Source organism: Procambarus clarkii, chromosome 55 (assembly GCF_040958095.1).
Source record: "Procambarus clarkii isolate CNS0578487 chromosome 55, FALCON_Pclarkii_2.0, whole genome shotgun sequence".
Classification (NCBI taxonomy): domain Eukaryota; kingdom Metazoa; phylum Arthropoda; class Malacostraca; order Decapoda; family Cambaridae; genus Procambarus; species Procambarus clarkii.
Window position 1 is genome coordinate 29,880,594 of NC_091204.1, and position 21,825 is coordinate 29,902,418.

At 51.8% G+C, this 21,825-nt stretch overlaps 1 protein-coding gene across 2 annotated transcripts in view; it reads right to left on the bottom strand.

The window, feature by feature from the left end:
* The window catches only part of LOC123756355 (uncharacterized), a 52,359-nt gene that overhangs the window by 13,264 nt on the left and 17,270 nt on the right, over nucleotides 1–21,825 (bottom strand). The window contains exons 2-5 of one of the 2 annotated variants that reach the window (XM_069305574.1): nucleotides 18,974–19,044; nucleotides 16,827–17,528; nucleotides 15,526–15,672; nucleotides 109–257 (exon numbers count right to left, since the gene is read on the bottom strand). In XM_069305574.1, the coding sequence (XP_069161675.1) occupies nucleotides 177–257; nucleotides 15,526–15,672; nucleotides 16,827–17,528; nucleotides 18,974–18,979 (936 nt within the window). In that variant the 5' untranslated portion in view covers nucleotides 18,980–19,044 and the 3' untranslated portion in view covers nucleotides 109–176. Of the gene's footprint in view, nucleotides 1–108; nucleotides 275–15,525; nucleotides 15,673–16,826; nucleotides 17,529–18,973; nucleotides 19,045–21,825 lie in introns of both variants that reach the window. The other variant, XM_069305573.1, reaches the window with a different exon arrangement.

A 21,825-nucleotide genomic window follows, 5' to 3' on the forward strand; every position in this document is an offset into this window, starting at 1 on the left:
AATAAAATAAATCATGCTGATAACTGTATAACAAAATGTCATCATATAAATTATAAAAACTCAATAAGTCAGTAATGTCAATAAGTGAAGTGGGTGTAATAAAGTAACCTGAAGGGCGTGGGCGGGCGTGGGCTGACGCAGGAGTGAGTGGAGGTACAGCTGTCCGTCTTGTATAGTTATCCTAGCGGCCATCTTGGTCTTTCTGGACGGCCAACACCTGGCCAGCCTCCACCAGCCTCTTGACGGGCTCCCTCATCCTGCGGAGGTCCCCAACCTGTGGACAGTGTCAGCCCCATTATCACCTGTGGTCAGTGTCAGCCCCATTATGACCTGTGGTCAATGTCAGCCCCATTATCACCTGTGGTCAGTGTCAGCCCCATTATCATCTGTTGTCAGTGTCAGCCCCATTATCACCTGTGGTCAGTGTCAGCCCCATTATCACCTGTGGTCAGTGACAGCCCCATTATCACCTGTGGTCAATGTCAGCCCCATTATCATCTGTTGTCAGTGTCAGCCCCATTATCACCTGTGGTCAGTGACAGCCCCATTATCACCTGTGGTCAATGTCAGCCCCATTATCACCTGTGGTCAGTGTCAGCCCCATTATCACCTGTGGTCTGTGTCAGCCCCATTATCACCTGTGGTCAGTGTCAGCCCCATTATCACCTGTGGTCAGTGACAGCCCCATTATCACCTGTGGTCAATGTCAGCCCCATTATCACCTGTGGTCAGTGTCAGCCCCATTATCACCTGTGGTCAGTGTCAGCCCCATAATCACCTGTGATCAGTGTCAGCCCCATTATCACCTGTGGTCAACGTCAGCCCCATTATCATCTGTTGTCAGTGTCAGCCCCATTATCACCTGTGGTCAGTGTCAGCCCCATTATCACCTGTGGTCAGTGTAAGCCCCATTTTCACCTGTGGTCAATGTCAGCCCCATTATCACCTGTGGTCAGTGTCAGCCTCATTATCACCTGTGGTCAGTGTCAGCCCCATTATCACCTGTGGTCAGTGTCAGCCCCATTATCACCTGTGGTCAGTGACAGCCCCATTATCACCTGTGGTCAATGTCAGCCCCATTATCATCTGTTGTCAGTGTCAGCCCCATTATCACCTGTGGTCAGTGTCAGCCCTATTATCACCTGTGGTCAGTGTCAGCCCCATTATCACCTGTGGTCAGTGTCAGCCCCATTATCACCTGTGGTCAGTGTCAGCCCCATTATCACCTGTGGTCAGTGTCAGCCCCATTATCACCTGTGGTCAGTGTCAGCCCCATTATCATCTGTGGTCAGTGACAGCCCCATTATCACCTGTGGTCAATGTCAGCCCCATTATCACCTGTGGTCAGTGTCAGCTCCATTATCACCTGTGGTCTGTGTCAGCCCCATTATCACCTGTGGTCAGTGTCAGCCCCATTATCACCTGTGGTCAGTGACAGCCCCATTATCACCTGTGGTCAATGTCAGCCCCATTATCACCTGTGGTCAGTGTCAGCCCCATTATCACCTGTGGTCAGTGTCAGCCCCATTATCACCTGTGATCAGTGTCAGCCCCATTATCACCTGTGGTCAACGTCAGCCCCATTATCATCTGTTGTCAGTGTCAGCCCCATTATCACCTGTGGTCAGTGTCAGCCCCATTATCACCTGTGGTCAATGTCAGCCCCATTATCACCTGTGGTCAGTGTCAGCCCCATTATCACCTGTGGTCAGTGTCAGCCCCATTATCACCTGTGGTCAGTGTCAGCCCCATTATCACCTGTGGTCAGTGACAGCCCCATTATCACCTGTGGTCAATGTCAGCCCCATTATCATCTGTTGTCAGTGTCAGCCCCATTATCACCTGTGGTCAGTGTCAGCCCTATTATCACCTGTGGTCAGTGTCAGCCCCATTATCACCTGTGGTCAGTGTCAGCCCCATTATCACCTGTGGTCAGTGTCAGCCCCATTATCACCTGTGGTCAGTGTCAGCCCCATTATTACCTGTGGTCAATGTCAGCCCCATTATCATCTGTTGTCAGTGTCAGCCCCATTATCACCTGTGGTCAGTGTCAGCCCCATTATCACCTGTGGTCAGCGTCAGCCCCATTATCACCTGTAGTCAGTGTCAGCCCCATTATCACCTGTGGTCTGTGTCAGCCCCATTATCACCTGTGGTCAGTGTCAGCCCCATTATCACCTGTGGATAGTGTCAGCCCCATTGTCAGTCAACCACACCTACCACATTCATCACAATCAGCACATTACACTACACATAAACTGAAGCCAGTCAAGGAAAGCACCTACTGGCGAAGGGTTGTTGCTGGACCTGTAGCTCCAGTCCCCCTCCACTGGCAGGGGGTTGGTGCTGGACCTGTAGCTCAAGGCCCCCTCTACTGGCAGGGGGTTGGTGCTGGACCTGTAGCTCCAGCCCCCCCCCCCCCTCCCTCTACTGGCAGGGGGTTGGTGCTGGACCTGTAGCTCCAGCCCCCCCTCCCTCTACTGGCAAAGGGTTGGAGTTGGACCTGTAGCTGCAGCCCCCCCCCCCCCACCTCTACTGGCAGGGGGTTGGTGCTGGACCTGTAGCTCCAGCCCCCCTCTACTGGCAGAGGGTTGGTGTTGGACCTGTAGCTGCAGCCCCCCCCCCCCACCTCTACTGGCAGGGGGTTGGTGCTGGACCTGTAGCTCCAGCCCCCTCTACTAGCAGGGGGTTGGTGCTGGACCTGTAGCTCCAGCCCCCTCTACTAGCAGGGGGTTGGTGCAGGGCCTGTAGCTCCAGCCCACCTCTACCGGTAGGGGGTTGGTGCTGGACCTGTAGCTCCAGCCCCCCCTCTACTGGCAGGGGGTTGAGGCTGGACATGTAGTTCCAGCCCTTACTCTACTGGCAGGGGATTGGTGCTGACCTGTAGCTCCAGCCTCCCTCTACTGGAAGGGGGTTGGTGCTGGACCTGTAGCTCCAGCCCCCCCTCTACTGGCAGGGTGTTCGTGCTGGACATGTAGCTCCAGCCCTTACTCTACTGGCAGGGGATTGGTGCTGGACCTGTAGCTCTAGCCCTTACTCTACTGGCAAGGGGTTTGTGTTGGACCTGTAGCTGTAGCCCCCCCTCTACTGACAGGGGGTTGATGCTGGACCTGTAGCTCCAGCCCTCCTCTACTGACAAGGGGTTGGTGTCGGACCTGTATCTCCAGCTCCCCCTCTACTGGCAGAGGGTTGGTGCTGGACCTGTAGCTGTAGCCCCCCCTCTACTGACAGGGGGTTGATGCTGGACCTGTAGCTCCAGCCCTCCTCTACTGACAAGGGGTTGGTGTCGGACCTGTATCTCCAGCTCCCCCTCAACTGACAGAGGGTTGGTGTTGGACCTGTAGCTCCAGCCCCGCCCCCCCTCAACTGGCCTGGGGTTGGTGCTGGATCTGTAGCTCCAGCCCCCCTTCTACTGACAGGGGGTTGGTGCTGGACCTGTAGTTCCAGGCCCCCCCCTCTACTGGCCTAGGGTTGGTGCTGCATCTGTAGCTCCAGCCCCCCTTCTACTGGCAGGAAGATGGTGCTGGACCTGTAGCTCCAGCCACCCCTCTACTGGCAGAGAGGTTGATGTTGGAACATTAGCTTCAGCTACCGGTCCAACTACCGATCATTGGACCAACTAGTTGGACATTGGACCAACTAGTTGGACCAACTAGTTGGTCCAACTACCAACTACCGGTCCGGTCCGGTAGCTTCAGCTACCGGTACTGGCTAGAACCTGGCTTGGGTTCTAGCCAGTAGAATCCCCCCTCTACTGGCAGGGGGTTGGTGGTAGACCTGTAGCTCCAGCCCCCCTCTACTGGCAGGGGGTTGGTGCTGGACCTGTAGCTCCAGCCCCCTTCTACAGGCAGGGGGTTGGTGCTGGACCTGTAGCTCCAGCCCCCTCTAATGGCAAGGGGGGGGGGGGGTGGTGTTGGACCTGTAGCTCCAGCTCGCCTCTACTGGCAGGGGGTTGGTGCTGGACCTGTAGCTCTAGCCCCCCCTCTACTGGCAGGGGGTTGGTGCTGGACCTGTAGCTCCAGCCCCCCCTCTACTGACAGGGGGGTTGCTACTTGACCTATAGCTCACGCCCCCCTCTACTGGCAAGGTGTTGGTGCTGGATCTGTAGCTACAGCCCCCCCCCCCTCTACAGGCAGGGGGTTGGTCCTGGACCTGTATCTTTAGCCCCCCTCTAATGGCAGGGGGTTGGTGCTGGATCTGTAGCTACAGTGCTACCTATAGCACTGTATCATCCTTTGCAGATGACACTAGGATTTTCATGAGAGTTGTCAACATAGAGGACACGGCAAACCTCCAATCATATGTAGATAAGGTCTTTCTATAGGCTACAGAAAATAATATGGTGTTTAACAAGGATAAGTTCCAGCTCATGCGCTATGGAAAAATTGAAAATATAAAAACAGAAACCACATACAAAACTCAGGCAAATCATAACATAGAACGAAAAGGCAATGTAAAGGAGCTGGGTGTACTCATGTCGGAAGACCTTACCTTTAAAGAACACAATAAAGTAGCCGTCACAACTGCAAGAAAAATGACAGGTTGTATAACAAGAACTTTCCACACTAGAGATGCTATACCGATGATGATACTTTTCAAAACGCTTGTGCTCTCTAGAGTGGAGTACTGCTGCACAATGACAGCCCCTTTCAAAGCTGGAGAAATTGCTGACCTGGAGAGCGTGCAGAGATTCTTTACTGCTAGAATCCACTCAGTAAAACATCTAAATTACTGGGACCGACTAAAGAGCCTAAATCTGTACTCCCTTGAGCGCAGGCGGGAGAGATACATAATAATTTACACGTGGAAAATAATTGAGGGGCTGGTCCCAAACCTGCACACAGAAATAACATCACATGAGACCAAGAGGCATGGCAGGATGTGCAGAATATCCCCGTTGAAAAGCAGAGGTGCAACAGGTATTCTGAGAGAGAACTTTATCAACATCAGAGGCCCGAGACTGTTCAATACGCTTCCACTACACATAAGGGGCATAACTGGCCGACCCCTCACAGTGTTCAAGAGAGAACTGGATAAGCACCTCCAAAGGATACCTGATCAACCAGGCTGTGACTCATACGTCAGGCTGCGAGCAGCCACGTCTAAATGCCTGGTTGATCAGTCCAGCAACCAGGAGGCCTGGTCGACGACCGGGCTGCGGGGACACTAAGCCCCGGAAGCACCTCAAGGTAACCTCAAAGTAACCAGCCCCACTCTACTAGCAGGGGGTTGGTCCGGGACCTGTATCTCCAGCCCCCCTCTACTGGCAGGGGGTTGGTGCTGGATCTGTAGCTATAGCCCCCCTCTACTGGCAGGGGGTTGGTCCTGGACCTGTATCTTCAGCCCCCCTCTTCTGGCAGGGGGGTTGGTGCTGGACCTGTAGCTCCAGCCCCCCTCTACTGGCAGGAGGTTGGTGCTAGCCTCTGAAGCTCCAGTCCTTCTCTACTGGCAGGGGGTTAATGTTGGACCTGTAGCTTCAGCCCCCTCTACTGGCAGAGGGGTTGGTGCTGGACCTGTAGCTCCAGCCCCCCTCTACTGGCAGGGGGTTGGTGCTGGAAATGTAGCTCCAGCCCCCCTCTACTGGCAGGGGGTTGGTGCTGGCCTCTGAAGCTCCAGCCCCTCTCTACTGCCAGGGGGTTGATGTTGGACCAGTAGCTCCAGCCCCCCTCTACTGGCAGAGGGGTTGGTGCTGGACCTGTAGCTCCAGCCCACCCGCCCCCTCTAATGGAAGGGGGGGGGGGCTGGTTGGTGCTGGCTGTGAAGCTCCAGCCCCCCTCTACTGGCAGGGGGTTGATGTTGGACCTGTAGCTGCAGCCGACCTCTACTGGCAGGGTGTTGGTGCTGGACCTGTAGCTCCAGCCCCCTTCTACTGGCAGGGAGTTGGTGCTGGACCTGTAGCTCCAGCTCCCTTCTACTGGTAGGGGGTTGGTGCAGGACCTGTAGCTCCAGCCCCCCTCTACTGGCAGGGGGTTGAAGCTGGACCTGTAGCTCCAGCCCCCCTCTACTGGCAGGGGGGTGTTGCTAGACCAATAGCTCAAGCCCCCCCCTCTACTGGCAGGGGGTTGATGCTGGACCTGTAGCTGCAGCACCCCCCCCCCCCTCTAATGACATGGGGTAGGTCCTTGACCTGTAGCTCCAGCCTCCCACTACTGGCAGGGGGTTGGTGCTGGACCTGTAGCTCCTGTCCCCCTCTACTGGCAGGGGATTGGTGCTGGACCTGTAGCTTCAGCCTCCCACTACTGGCAGGGGGTTGGTGCTGGACCTGTAGCTTTAGCCCCCCCCCCCTCTACTGGCAGGGGGTTGGAGTTGGACCTGTAGCTCCAGCCCCCCTCAACTGGCAGGGGGGATGGTGCTGGATCTGTAGCTACAGCCCACCTCTACTGGCAGGGGGTTGGTCCTGGACCTGTATCTCCAGCCTCCCTCTACTGGCAGGGGAGGGGGGGGGGTTGGTGCAGGAAATGTAGCTCCAGCCTCCCCCCTCTACTGGCAGGGGGTTGGTGCTGGATCTGTAGCTACAGCCCCCCTCAAATGGCAGGGGGATGGTCCTGGACCTGTATCTTCAGCCCCCCCTCTACTGGCAGGGGGTTGGTGCTGGAAATGTAGCTCCAGCCTCCCCCCTCAACTGGCAGGGGTTGGTGCTGGATCTATAGCTACAGCCCCCCTCAACTGGCAGGGGGTTCGTCCTGGACCTGTATCTTCAGCCCCCCCTCTACTGGCAGGGGGTTGGTGCTGGAAATGTAGCTCCAGCCTCCCCCCTCTACTGGCAGGGGGTTGGTGCTGGATCGGTAGCTCCAGCGCCCCTTTACTGGCAGGGGGTTGGTGCTGGACCTGTAGCTCCAGGCCCCCCCCCTCTACTGGCCTGGGGTTGGTGCTGGATCTGTAGCTCCAGCCCCCCTCTACAGACATGGCGTTGGGGCTGGACCTGTAGTTCAAGCCCACCTCTACTGGCAGCGGGTTGGTGCTGGACCTGTAGCTCCAGCCGCCCTCTACTGGCAGAGGGTCGGTGCTGGACCTGTAGCTGTAGCCCCCCTCTACTGGCAGGGGGTTGGTGCTGGACTTGTAGCTCCAGCCCCCCTTTACTGGCAGGGGGTTGATGCTGGAACTGTAGCTGTAGCCCCCCTCTACTGGCAGGGGGTTGGTGCTGAACCAGTAGCTCAAGCCCCCCTTTACTGGCAGGGGGTTGGTGCTAGACTTGTAGCTCCAGCCCCCCTTTACTGGCAGGGGGTTGATGCTGGAACTGTAGCTTCAGCCCCCCTCTACTGGCAGGGGGTTGGTGCTGGACCTGTAGCTCCAGCCGTCTTCTACTGGCAAGGGGTTGGTGCTGGACCTGTAGCCACCCCCCCCCCTCTCCTGGCAGGGGGTTGGTGCTGGACCTGTAGCTCCAGCCCCCCCTGTACTGGCAGGGGGTTGGTGCTTGACCTGTAGCTCCAGCCCCCCCTCTACTGGCAGGGGGGTGGGTGCCGGACCTGTAGCTCCAGCCCCCCCCCCCCCCATCTACTGGAAGGGGGTTGGTGCTGGACCTGTAGCTCCAGCCCGCCTCTACTAGCAGGGGATTGGTATTGGACCTGTAGCTCCACCCCCCCCCCCTCTCTACTGGCAGGGGTTGGTGCTGGACCTGTTGCTCAGCCCACCTCTACTGGCAGGGAGTTGGTTCTGGACCTGAAGCTCCAGCCCCTCTGTCTCTACTGGCAGGGGGTTGGTTCTGGACCTGTAGCTCCAGCCCCCCCCCCCTCCCTCTCTTGGCAGGGGGTTGGTGCTGGACCTGTAGCTCCAGCCCCCCTCTACTGGCAGGGTGGATGGTGCTGGACCTGTAGCCCCAGCCCCCCTCTACTGGCAGGGGGTTGGTGCTGGACCTGTAGCCTCAGCCTCCCTCTACTGGCTGGGGGTTGGTGCGGGACCTGTAGATCCAGCCCCCCTCTACTGGCAGGGGGTTGGTGCTGGACCTGTAGCTCCAGCCCTCCTCTACTGGCAGGGGGTTGGTGCTGAATCTGTAGCTCCAGCCCCCCCCCCCCTCCCTCTCTTGGCAGGGGGTTGGTGCTGGACCTGTAGCTCCAGCCCCCCTCTACTGGCAGGGTGGATGTTGCTGGACCAGTAGCCCTAGCCCCCCTTTACTGGCAGGGGGTTGGTGCTGGACATGTAGCTTCAGCCTCCCTCTACTGGCTGGGGGTTGGTGCGGGACCTGTAGATCCAGCCCCCCTCTACTGGCAGGGGGTTGGTGCTGGACCTGTAGCTCCAGCCCTCCTCTACTGGCAGGGGGTTGGTGCCAGACCTGTACCTGGTTGATGGGGTTCTGCGAGTTCTTCTACTCCCCAAGCGCGGCCCGAGGCCAGGCTCGACTTGTGAGAGTTTGGTCCACCAGGCTGTTGCTTGGAGCAGCCCGCAGGCCCACATACCCACCACAGCCCGGCTGATCCGGAACTTCTCTTAAAAACAGTCCAGTTTTCTCTTGAAGATGTCCATGGTTGTTCCAGCAATATTTCTTATAGTCGCTGGGAGGACGTTGAACAACCGCGGACCTCTGATGTTTATACAGTGCTCTCTGATTGTGCCTATGGCACCTCTGCTCTTCACTGGTTTAATCTTGCATTTTCTTCCATATTGTTGACTCCAGTACGTTGTTATTTTACTGTGTAGATTTGGGACCTGACCCTCCAGTATTTTCCATGTGTATATTATGTGGTATCTCTCTCGTCTTCTTTCTAGAGAGTACATTTGGAGAGCTTTGAGACAATCCCAATAATTTAGGTGTTTAATATCGTCTATGTGTGCCTTATATGTTCTCTGTATTCCCTCTATTTCAGCAATCTCTCCTGCTCTGAAGGGGGGAAGTGAGTACTGAGCAGTACTCGAGACGGGACAACACAAGTGACTTGAAGAGTACAACCATTGTGATGGGATCCCTGGATTTGAAAGTTCTCGTAATCCATCCGATCATTTTTCTGGCTGACGCCTTATTTGCTTGGTTATGCTTCCTAAACGTTAGATCGTCGGATATCATTATTCCCAAATCCTTGACATGCTGTTTTTCTACTATGGGAAGATTCGATTGTGTTTTGTACCCTGTATTATGTTTCAGATCCTCATTTTTGCCGAACCTGAGTACCTGAAATTTATCACTGTTAAACATCATGTTATTTTCTGCTGCCCAATCGAAAACTTTGTTGACATCTGCTTGTAGTTTTTCAATGTCTTCAGCAGAGGTAATTTTCATGCTGATTTTTGTGTCATCTGCAAAGGACGACTCGAAGCTGTGACTTGTATTTTTGTCTATATCAGATATGAGAATAAGGAACAGTAGCGGTGCAAGGTCTGTACCTTGATGTACAGAGCTTTTAACATCGCTTGGACTCGATTTTATCTGATTGACTGTTACTCTTTGTGTTCTGTTCAACAGGAAATTGAGTATCCAGCGTCCTACTTTTCCAGTTATTCCCATTGACCTCATTTTGTGAGCTATCACCCCATGGTCACATTTGTCGAACGCCTTTGCAAAGTACAACATCAAAGTACCCCTTTACAACATCTGTATACAACATCATACAACGTATACAATGTATACAGCAGTATGCAACATCTGCATTTTGCTTTTCTTCTAGAGCTTCTGGGATTTTGTCATAGTGGTTGAGTAACTGTGACAGACAGGATCTTCCCGCTCTAAATCCATGTTGTCCTGGATTGTGCAATTCATTGTTTTCCATAAAACTAGAAATTTGATTCCTAATCACTCTTTCAAACACTTTTATTATGTGTGATGTTAGTGCAACTGGCCAGTAATTTTTTGCCAAGGCTTTACTCCCCCCCCCCTTGTGCAACGGAGCTATATCTGAAGATTTAAGTGCTGCTGGTATCTCCCCTGTATCCAGGCTCTTTCTCCATATTACGCTGTGCTCTCGCTACTGGTACTTTACATTTCTTTATGAGTATTGAATTCCATGAGTCAGGCCCAGGAGCTGAGTGCATAGGCATATTGTCAATTTCTCTTTCAAAGTCTTCCGAGTTTGTGGTAATATCCGTTATATTATCTGCAGCTTGAATGTCATTCATAAAGAAGCTGTCTGAGTCATCAACTTTCATGTTGTTTATTGGTGTTCTAAACATAGCCTCATTCTGGCTTCTTAGAATTTCACTAATCTCTTTGTTATCCTCTGTGTACGTACCTTCATTTGTAATTAACGGTCCAATACTGGTCGAGGTTTTGGATTTTGATTTTGTGTATGAGAAAAAATATTTTGGCTTTTTCCTTATCTCTTGTATAGCTTTCTGTTCCAATTCAATTTCCTCAGACTCATATGATCGCTTCAACGTTTGTTCTATTTCTTCGATCTCCCTGCTTAGGCTTGTTTTCCTTGCTTGTGATAGTTGTGTCTGCCGAAGCATTTCCGTTATTTTTTTCCTTCTCCTGTACAGTCGTCTGCGTTCTCTTTCTAGAGTGGTCCTCTTTCTGCCCCTCCTCATAGGCACGTGCTTCAAGCAGACCTTGTAAGCTTCAGCTGTCAGTTGAGCTATTCCCTGTGTGGGAGTTTTGTCGCTTAAGACCGTCTCCCATTGAATGGTTGTAAGGTCTACATTTATTTTTTACCAGTCAATCCTCCTATTGTTTAAATTGAATTGATTGAATATTCCTTCTTGCTTGTTGGGTCTCTTAGACCTACTATCGTTATTTATGCTAGTTCGCACTTCAATGAGCTTATGGTCTGAGTATGAAGTATCTGAGATTATGATGTCTCTGATTAGTTCATCATTGTTTGTGAATAACAAGTCTAGTGTGTTTTCATTCCTAGTTGGTTCTGTAATCTGTTGATTGAGCGAGAATTTGTCACAGAATCTCAAAAGTTCTCTGACCTGTGGTTGGTTATTTCCCGGGTCATTCCCTGCTATGATATTTGTGTTTGCCATTCTCCAACTTAAACTCAGTAAATTGAAATCTCCAAGGAAGATAATATCTGGAGCTGGGTTTGCTAGGTTATCAAGTATGTTCTCTATTTTGTGCATCTGCTCTGTGAATTCCTCAACCGTTGTATCTGGCGGTTTATATATTAGAATAATAATTAGGTTTAGTTTCTCTACCTTAATTCCAAGTACCTCTACCACCTCATTAGTTTAGTTTGGTAGTTCTGTGCATATCAGGTCCTCTTTAATATACAGACCTACTCCTCCATTTGACCTAGTTTTTCTATCACATCTATATAAATTATAATTTGGAATCCAGATTTCACCATCCATGTAATCTTTTGCATGAATTTCCGTGAATGCCCCAAATATTGAGTTTGACTCGAATAGGAGGCCATTTATGAACTTAACTTTATTCCTTGGCTTTGGCTTTAAACCTTGAATGTTTGCAAATATGAATGATTGTCCATATTGTGTGTCACTTCTGGAAGGTTTTGGTAGTCCTCCCTCCTCTCTACCATAAGCTCCAGCCCCCCCCCCCACTGCTGGCAGGGTGGATGGTGTTGGACCTGTAGCTCCAGCTCGCCTCTACTGGCAGGGGGTTGGTGCTGGACCTGTAGCTCCAGCTCACCTCTACTGGCAGGGGGTTGGTGCTGGACCTGTAGTTCCAGCCCGCTTCTACTGGCAGGGGGTTGGTGCTGGACCTGTAGCTCCAGCTTCCCTCTACTGGCAGGGGGTTGGTGCTGGACCTGTAGCTCCAGCCCGCTTCTACTGGCAGGGGGTTGGTGCTGGACCTGTAGTTCCAGCCCGCTTCTACTGGCAGGGGGTTGGTGCTGGACCTGTAGCTCCAGCTTCCCTCTACTGGCAGGGGGTTGGTGCTGGACCTGTAGCTACAGCTTCCCTCTACTGGCAGGGGGTTGGTGCTGGACCTGTAGCTCCACCCCCCCCCCTCTACTGGCAGGGGGGTTGGTGCTGGACCTGTAGCTTCACCCCCCTCTACTGGCAGGGGCTTGGTGCTGGACCTGTAGTTCCAGCCTACCCTTCTACTGGCAGGGGGTTGGTGCTGGACCTGTAGCTCAAGCTCACCTCTACTGGAAGGGGGTTGGTGCTGGACCTGTAGCTCCAGTCCCCCTCTACTGGCAGGGGGTTGGTGCTGGACCTGTAGCTCCAGCCCACCTTTACTGGCAGGGGTTGGTGCTGGACCTGTAGCTCCAGCCCACTTCTAATGGCAGGGAGTTGGTGCTGGACCTGTAGCTCAAGCCCAACTCTACTGGAAGGGTAATTGGTGCTGGACCTGTAGCACCAGCCCCCCTCTACAATCAGGGGGTTGGTGCTGGACCTGTAGCTCCAGCTTCCCCCCCCCCCACTTCTACTGGCAGGGGGTTGGTGCTGGACCTGTAGCTCCAGCCCCCCTCTACTATCAGGGGGTTGATGCTGGACCTGTAGCTCCAGCCCTCCTCTAGTGGCAGTGGGTTGGTGCTGGACCTGTAGCTCCAGCCCTCCTCTACTGGCAGGGGGTTGGTGCTGGACCTGTTGCTCCAGTCCCCTTCTACTGGCAGGGGGTTGATGCTGGACCTGTAGCTCCAGCCCTCCTCTAGTGGCAGTGGGTTGGTGCTGGACCTGTAGCTCCAGCCCCCCTCTACTGGCAGGGGGTTGGTGCTGGACCTGTTGCTCCAGCCCCCCTCTACTGGCAGGGGGTTGGTCCTTGACCTGTAGCTCCAGCCACCCCTCTACTGGCAGGGGGTTGGTGCTGAACCTGTAGCTCCAGCCTCCTTTACTGGCATGGGCTTAGTGCTGAACCTGTAGCTCCTGCCCACCTCTACTGGCAGGGGGTTGGTGCTGGACCTGTAACTCCAGCCCCCCTCTACTGGCAGGGGGTTGGTGCTGGACCTGTTGCTCCAGCCCCCCCCCCCCCCACCTCTACTGGCAGGGGATTAGTCCTGGACCATGTGATGGTGTCCTCTACAGTTTCTCCCATATGCCAGCTGTAAGTCATATTAACTTATCTGCAGGTTCTCTGAGGTGCTGGGAATCTTTTGAGGTATGAGGCTTCCAGAATGGTTGTCAATTTGGGGAGAAATTTGCATATGTAAATTTGCAGAGAAATGGATAAGTCGCGCCATGGGTACAACAAAATGGCACCGCCTGGCCTGCAAATCCACCATTTTGTGTACGACGCCCTCTGATTCGGTGGCTGAGGTCACATGACTTCATTGACCCATCAGAGCCCGCCCCTGGGTCTGTGACGCCACCGAGAGATCTGGCCCGCCGCCTGCAGAGCACCAGGCGCTCAGAGATACTCGGCGCTTCGTTGGGAGCGGACGTGCGCCGATTGAGCTCTCTAGTTTTGAGGTCTAGGAGCCTCCATAAGTGGATATACACAGCCTGACGAGTATATAGTGACTAACAATGACTGCAGTACTTTAGGGAAGTGCGAGGAAGCCTAATCCAGCGATGAAAGGGCGCCGAGGACCGTGTGCTAATAGTTTTGGAGAAGTTGAGAGAGTTACGACGGCTGGAGGAGTGAGTGACTCGCTGTCGGTGGAACTCCAAAGCATTCAGAGCTGTTGTGATCAGATCACGCCCACTAGGAACTCAGAAGGAAGAAAGTGCATCCTGATCCTTGAGTGTGGTCTCGGTGAAGGAATGCTTGAGGGAACAACGCATGCAGTGACGAATGGATGAGCCAACGCCCAGGAACATCACTCAGGGAATGAGCACGGAGATGCCGAGGATCTTCACACCTATGGACTGGTGATGCTTCTGGAACGCTGGGAACAACGCGAGGAACGGAGTACCCAGCGGGCGACTGGAGCCTAGGCGTCTGAGGACGGGATATGTTAAGGTAGATCATATTTCCCTCCCATAATTCCCTTGATTGTTAGGCAAGATAGGCCTATTATTATGCTTAGGCATTTATTAGAGTGCATATAAGTCATAGGAGTAGATTAGGCTGTGGGACAGCACGTATATATTATTCTACTGAGTGGTGAAGACAGCGTGTGGCCGCCCGTGGAGGAGTGAGGAGCGACGCTGATGGAGCCGCCCCAGTGAGGAGGGGCCAGTGATCCCTTTAATTCATCAGCTGATGCGAGCTGCTGGCGGCCACCAGAGGAGCCTTGCTGTCATCATTATTATTATTATTTCCATAAATTCATACATGTATCTTGTGTGTTGTAGTATACTTTGAGTAAACTTTTACTATTTTATCACTGCTTTTGGTATAACCTCCATCTCATTGAGCTTTGTGGTTAATAACATGATTATACTGTACTGTTACAGGAATGACAGAGAGAGACCCTGTGTTGGCAACACGACATGAGATTTGAACACTGGTACTGGCATTCCCTAATGAGTGACCCTGAGATGGCAACATGACTGTACATTTGAATTCTAGTATTGGCAGCACACAGTAAGGTCCTAGGCTGCTGTAAATATATTATATTTGAACTAACGGCGTTGCTGGGACGCAGAGAAAATTACCCAGCTGGCGACCAGGAAGGAAGAGGTAAAAGTGAGGCTACGGCCGGAAGTCCGGCAAATTCTCTGCACGCACAGGTGGGCAGGCCCGGTGGTGGAGTCACATACTGCAGGATTGAGTTTAGTAGTGTGGGCTGGGCCTTCTCCTCTCCCCCTTGGGTCCAAGGTCAAGTGGTGACCGGTCCTGAGGCACAACTAGGAGAGCTCCCTGGGGTGAAATGTGATACCCTAGTGGAGGGAGTGAAGTCCCACGGTGTGAGGTTATAGGATCAGTAGCACGATCCCCCGCTGTTTAACTGTAACCTCATGTAACACAAGGCCAAGGTGAGCGGCGTGTGACAACCTGTAGCTCCAGCCTCTATATACTGGCAGAGGGTTGGTGCTGGACCTGTAGCTCCAGCCCCCTTCTACTGGCAGGGGGTTGGTGCTGGACCTGTAGCTCCAGCCCCCTTCTACTGGCAGGGGGTTGGTGCTGGACCTGTAGCTCCAGGCCCCCTCTACTGGCAGGGGGATGGTGCTGGACCAGAAGATCCAGGCCCCCCTCTACTGGCAGGGGGATGGTGCTGGACCAGTAGCTCCAGGCCCCCTCTACTGGCAGGGGGATGGTGCTGGACCTGTAGCTCCAGGCCCCCTCTACTGGCAGGGGGATGGTGCTGGACCTGTAGCTCCAGCCCTCCTCTACTGGCAAGGGGTTGGTGCTGGACCTGTAGCTCCAGCCCCCCCTCTACTGGCAGGGGGTTGGTGCTGGCATTGTTTGGGAGTTTATTAGCAGTTTCAAGGCTTCAGTCTCTTCGAACCCATCAGTGGTCTGTTTTGGTTCACTGTCTTCCTGAATGCTTTCCCGGTAGGTTGGTGGAGTGTCACCCGGTCTCTGCGCCTCTGTGAGGGGGCCAGGATCCCGGGTTCAATAGAGGATCACAGGTTCAATCTTTATGCAGGACGGAAATGATTCACATGTTTCTTTTCACCTGTTTCTGTTGTTCACCTACCAGTAAATGTTTACCAGGAGTTAGGCAACTATTGTGTATTGTATGTTAAAGAAAGTCAGTAGTTGACCTTGGGGAACCTCCATAAACCTAAGAACAGGCTTCCTCTCCTCAAAACGCAACTCAATATCTTGTGATATGAACCACGAGAGAAAATAAAAAAACTTACTGTTAATTGCTTCTGGGGGATCTCTCCAGTGATTTCCTGAACTTTATTCATGATGCTGGAGGCTGAGTCTCCCAGGTGTACAGGGTCAGCTGTGGCACCTGTCTCTGTGGTCGTCATCTCCAGGGCCTCCCTGATGGTCTCCTGCACCTGTCATTACCAACACAAACATTAATGGTGGAGGCTGAGTCTCCCAGGTGTACAGGGTCAGCTGTGGCACCTGTCTCTGTGGTCATCATCTCCAGGGCCTCCCTGATGGTCTCCTGCACCTGTCATTACCAACACAAACATTAATGGTGGAACCTGGACTATAATGAAGCATCAGGCTCTGAGTAAAGTAACTGGACTATAATGAAGCATCAGGCTTTGAGTAAAGTAACTGGACTATAATGAAGCATCAGGCTCTGAGTAAAGTAACTGGACTATAATGAAGCATCAGGCTTTGAGTAAAGTAACTGGACTATAATGAAGCATCAGGCTCTGAGTAAAGTAACTGGACTATAATGAAGCATCAGGCTCTGAGTAAAGTAACTGGACTATAATGAAGCATCAGGCTCTGAGTAAAGTAACTGGACTATAATGAAGCATCAGGCTCTGAGTAAAGTAACTGAAAAATATAAGTAATAGTGTTTCTCTACACCAGGGGTCTCCAAACTTTTCAATGTAAGGGCCACATTATATATTTCCCATATTTATGCGGGCCGGAGGAATAAAAAATGAAATTGCTATTTTGTATAACTAAGATAAAGGCATTGTCAAAATACAGAGAAAAGAATATTGTACAGTGTTTCTGCTCCCTGAAACGGAAGCAGCGAAGCCCCACTCGCACTCCATCCCCACAATATACAGTTATACACAACTGATTGGTTGTAATGCACAACACATACCTACCAGTATTAGTATCTGTGCGTCACACTATCGAGAGAGAGGAAAACTGACTCGGGGTGAGCGCCACCAGTCAGCAGCCCCAGCTTTGAATAATTCTGCGATGCCATTTGTATGATAATTATTTTTTCAAGGCCACCACACAGGGATTTGTTTGGAGGGCCGGATGAAATTATGTGGCGGCCGGATGTGGCCCGCGGGCCATAGTTTGGAGACCCCTGCTCTACACTGACCACAGTGTAGAGAAACACCAAGATGACAGTTGACTTTATTAATAAAAATGTTTCAGGTGTTAGAGCAAAAAGTTTCCTATATATAAAGTCAACTCTCATCTTGATGTGTGTCCATGTCAAAAGTGTTTATATAGAGGCAATACTACACTCAGTTGGGTGAGAACAATGTGACCTTCGGTAGTGTACCTTCACTGAGGTGTGGACAGTCTTGACATCTGAGAAGAGTTCCTGGCACTTCCGGACCCAATCTTCTACCTTCATCTTGTACTCATCAGCTGTGTCTATGGTTGTGCCAACCTCCTGTGGAGTGTTGACTGTGTCGAGGTTCCCCAACATGGCCTGCAGCTGAGTCTTCCCTTCCTCTCCTTGTGTTGTCATATCTTCCACACTTGTATCCTCCAGTTCCAAGAGTTTCATTGCTGACTTATTCTGCTCTACCAGAGCATAGAGTCTGTCCTGGAGCTGGAGGTGATGAGTCTTCCAGTCCCCCAGCTGCCCCCGGTACTCCCCCAGCTGGGACATTACCTCTTCACAGCTAACAATGAGGCGGCTGATGCTGCTCATCTGCTCCTGCACCATGGAACGTAATGTCTTACTGATGCCTCTGGTGGGACCTTCATAAGGTTTTGCTGGCACTACTTCCTCAGTTGTTAGCTGGGTATTTTTTAGTTTCCTAACAAAAGCCTCCACAGCATAGCTAATTGGGAACTGAGTAGAGGCTGTGGCAGCGTGCTCGGCACGGCAGCTAGGGCAGGTCAGCTTACCATTCTTGATAGCATTGTCAATACACTGGGAGCAGAATGTGTGGCCACATGGCAGTGTGCGAGGTCGTAGCCGATTTTCGTCATAATCGTTAAAACACACTGAACATTCCTCTGGCTTGTTATCCTGTGGAAAAGAATATTTAGTTTGCTAGATGTATTTACAACTAAAACTAATATTACAGTACTTTATTTACTAATACAAATTACATAATATTTTTATACATTCATTGCATTAGCTATTTCAAAGCAGGGTTAATATTACTGACAGATTAACACATTCACAGCAAGGCCAATATTTTTTATAAACATATCCCGGAGTATGGGATAATATATTTTGGTAACATATTGCAGCAGCAGGGCTGTTTGTAAGCCATACCTGAGAGTACAGACTAACAAAACACGTCCTTACTTTATTATGAATAATGGAAGGAAATGTATGTATCGTATGTGATAATGGGGGAAGGATCAAGTATTCGTAGTCTAAGTTGGACAATAAGTACACTGTGGGTTACATCTTAACACATGGGTTTTATTGAACAACTCTGGATTATTTTACACTTACTATGGGAATACACAATTACGTTACAGGACTGTTGAGATTGAGTGATACTCTTCACCAAACATAACCATGATGGATAAATTGACTATTGGTCTCACACAAATCTGGGCTTAGTTGATTTGGTGGTGATAAGACCACCAAATCTTATCTATTTGATTTATAAACTAAGTACAGTATATATATATATATATATATATATATATATATATATATATATATATATATATATATATATATATATATATATATATATATATATATATATATATATATATATATATGTCGTACCTAGTAGCCAGAACTCACTTCTCAGCCTACTATGCAAGGCCCTGATTTGCCTAATTAAGCCAAGTTTTCATGAATTAATTGTTTTTTCGACTACCTAACCTACCTAACCTAACCTAACCTAACTTTTTTCGGCTACCTAACCTAACCTAACCTATAAAGATAGGTTAGGTTAGGTTAGGTAGGGTTGGTTAGGTTCGGTCATATATCTACGTTAATTTTAACTCCAATAAAAACAAATTGACCTCATACATAATGAAATGGGTAGCTTTATCATTTCATAAGAAAAAAATTAGAGAAATATATTAATTCAGGAAAACTTGGCTTATTAGGCAAATCGGGCCTTGCATAGTAGGCTGAGAAGTGCGTTCTGGCTACTAGGTACGACATATATATATATATATATATATATATATATATATATATATACAGTATACAGTGTGCGATGTGCAGGCAGTTAGACCAAAATTGTATATATACAATTTGTGGTGTTAAATGGTCAAAGTGTTATGTGCAGTTCAAAGGGTTAATACACTCAACATAACTGGTTAATAACACCATGATTCATGCACTCAACATCACTGGGAAATGACAATATGATTAATACACTCACCATCAATGAGTAATGACAACACCATGATTAATACACTCACAATCACTGGGTATTGACATCAACATGATAAACACACACACTGGTAGTACAGTAAGAATAAAATTGTCCTTACCATCATTAATGGGCAAGAGTTGTGTTTGCTATCGTCCTGGGTAGCCGAGCAGAGACTGGAAGCAGTATTACCTGTTGGGGCAAAATAAAACAAATTTAAGATTTCGATGACTAAATTTTTCCCATCAAAACATAGTAAATGTTTAGAACAATTTAATAAAAAATTTTAGGTATTGTGCTTTCAGCAAAAGTAGGGAATGTGACTAAGTTTAGGGAGGGTGGGCAGGAATAAGAAGGGTGGGCAGGAGTAAGGAGGGCAGGCAGGAGTAAGGAGGGTGGGCAGGAGTAAGGAGGGTGGGCAGGAGTAAGAAGGGTGGGCAGGAGTAAGGAAGGTGAGCACGAGTAAGGAAGGTGAGCAGGAGTAAGGAAGGTGGGCAGGAGAAAGGAGGGTGGGCAGGAGTAAGGAGGGTAGGCAGGAGTAAGGAGGGTGGGCAGGAGTAAGGAGGGTGGGCAGGAGTAAGGAGGGTGGGCAGGAGTAAGGAGGGTGGGCAGGAGTAAGGAAGATAGGCAGGAGTAAGGAAGGTGGGCAGGAGAAAGGAAGGTGGGCAGGAGTAAGGAGGGTAGGCAGGAGTAAGGAGGGTAGGCAGCAGTAAGGAGGGTGGGCAGCAGTAAGGAAGATAGGCAGGAGTAAGGAGGGTGGGCAGGAGTAAGGAGGGTGGGCAGGAGTAAGGAGGGTGGGCAGGAGTAAGGAGGGTGGGCAGGAGTAAGGAGAGGTGGGCAGGAGTAAGGAGGGTGAGCAGGAGTAAGGAAGGTGGGCAGGAGTAAGGAAGTTGGGCAGGAGTAAGGAGGGTGGGCAGGAGTAAGGAGGGTGGGCAGGAGTAAGGAGGGTGGGCAGGAGTAAGGAAGGTGGGCAGGAGTAAGGAGGGTGGGCAGGAGTAAGGAGGGTGGGCAGGAGTAAGGAGGGTGGGCAGGAGTAAGGAGGGTGGGCAGGAGTAAGGAGGATGGGCAGGAGTAAGGAGGGTGGGCAGGAGTAAGGAGGGTGGGCAGGAGTAAGGAGGATGGGCAGGAGTAAGGAGGGTGGGCAGGAGTAAGGAGGGTGGGCAGGAGTAAGAAGGGTAGGCAGGAGTAAGGAAGGTGATCAGGAGTAAGGAGGGGTGGGCAGGAGTAAGGAGGGTGGGCAGGAGTAAGGAGGGTGGGCAGGAGTAAGGAGGGTAGGCAGGAGTAAGGAAGGTGATCAGGAGTAAGGAGGGGTGGGCAGGAGTAAGGAAGGTGGGCAGGAGTAAGGAGGGTGGGCAGGAGTAAGGAGGGTGGGCAGGAGTAAGGAGGATGGGCAGGAGTAAGGAGGGTGGGCAGGAGTAAGGAGGGTGGGCAGGAGTAAGGAGGATGGGCAGGAGTAAGGAGGGTGGGCAGGAGTAAGGAGGGTGGGCAGGAGTAAGGAGGATGGGCAGGAGTAAGGAGGGTGGGCAGGAGTAAGGAGGGTGGGCAGGAGTAAGGAGGGTGGGCAGGAGTAAGGAGGGTGGGCAGGAGTAAGGAGGGGTGGGCAGGAGTAAGGAGGGTGGGCAGGAGTAAGGAGGGTGGGCAGGAGTAAGGAGGGTAGGCAGGAGTAAGGAAGGTGATCAGGAGTAAGGAGGGGTGGGCAGGAGTAAGGAGGGTGAGCAGGAGTAAGGAAGGTGGGCAGGAGTAAGGAGGGTGGGCAGGAGTAAGGAGGGTGGGCAGGAGTAAGGAGGCTGGGCAGGAGTAAGGAGAGTGGGCAGGAGTAAGGAGGGGTGGGCAGGAGAAAGGAGGGTGGGCAGGAGTAAGAAGGGTAGGCAGGAGTAAGGAAGGTGATCAGGAGTAAGGAGGGGTGGGCAGGAGGAAGGAGGGTGAGCAGGAGTAAGGAAGGTGGGCAGGAGTAAGGAAGGTGGGCAGGAGTAAGGAAGGTGAGAAGGAGTAAGGAAGGTGAGCAGGAGTAAGGAAGGTGGGCAGGAGAAAGGAGGGTGGGCAGGAGTAAGGAGGGTAGGCAGGAGTAAGGAGGGTGGGCTGGAGTAAGGAGGGTGGGCAGGAGTAAGGAGGGTGGGCAGGAGTAAGGAGGGTGGGCAGGAGTAAGGAGGGTGGGCAGGAGTAAGGAGGGGTGGGCAGGAGTAAGGAGGGTGAGCAGGAGTAAGGAGGGTGGGCAGGAGTAAGGAGGGTGGGCAGGAGTAAGGAGGGTGGGCAGGAGTAAGGAGGGTGGGCAGGAGTAAGGAGGGTGGGCAGGAGTAAGGAGGGTGGGCAGGAGTAAGAAGGGTAGGCAGGAGTAAGGAGGGGTGGGCAGGAGTAAGGAGGGTGAGCAGGAGTAAGGAGGGTGGGCAGGAGTAAGGAGGGTGGGCAGGAGTAAGGAGGGTGAGCAGGAGTAAGGAGGGTGGGCAGGAGTAAGGAGGGTGGGCATGAGTAAGGAGGGTTGGCAGGAGTAAGGAGGGAGGGCAGGAGTAAGGAGGGAGGGCAGGAGTAAGGAGGGTGGGCAGGAGTAAGGAGGGTGGGCAGGAGTAAGGAAGGTGAGCAGGAGTAAGGAAGGTGAGCAGGAGTAAGGAAGGTGGGCAGGAGAAAGGAGGGTGGGCAGGAGTAAGGAGGGTAGGCAGGAGTAAGGAGGGTGGGCAGGAGTAAGGAGGGTGGGCAGGAGTAAGGAGGGTGGGCAGGAGTAAGGAGGGTGGGCAGGAGTAAGGAAGATAGGCAGGAGTAAGGAAGGTGGGCAGGAGAAAGGAAGGTGGGCAGGAGTAAGGAGGGTAGGCAGGAGTAAGGAGCGTAGGCAGCAGTAAGGAGGGTGGGCAGCAGTAAGGAAGATAGGCAGGAGTAAGGAGGGTGGTCAGGAGTAAGGAGGGTGGGCAGGAGTAAGGAGGGTGGGCAGGAGTAAGGAGGGTGGGCAGGAGTAAGGAGAGGTGGGCAGGAGTAAGGAGGGTG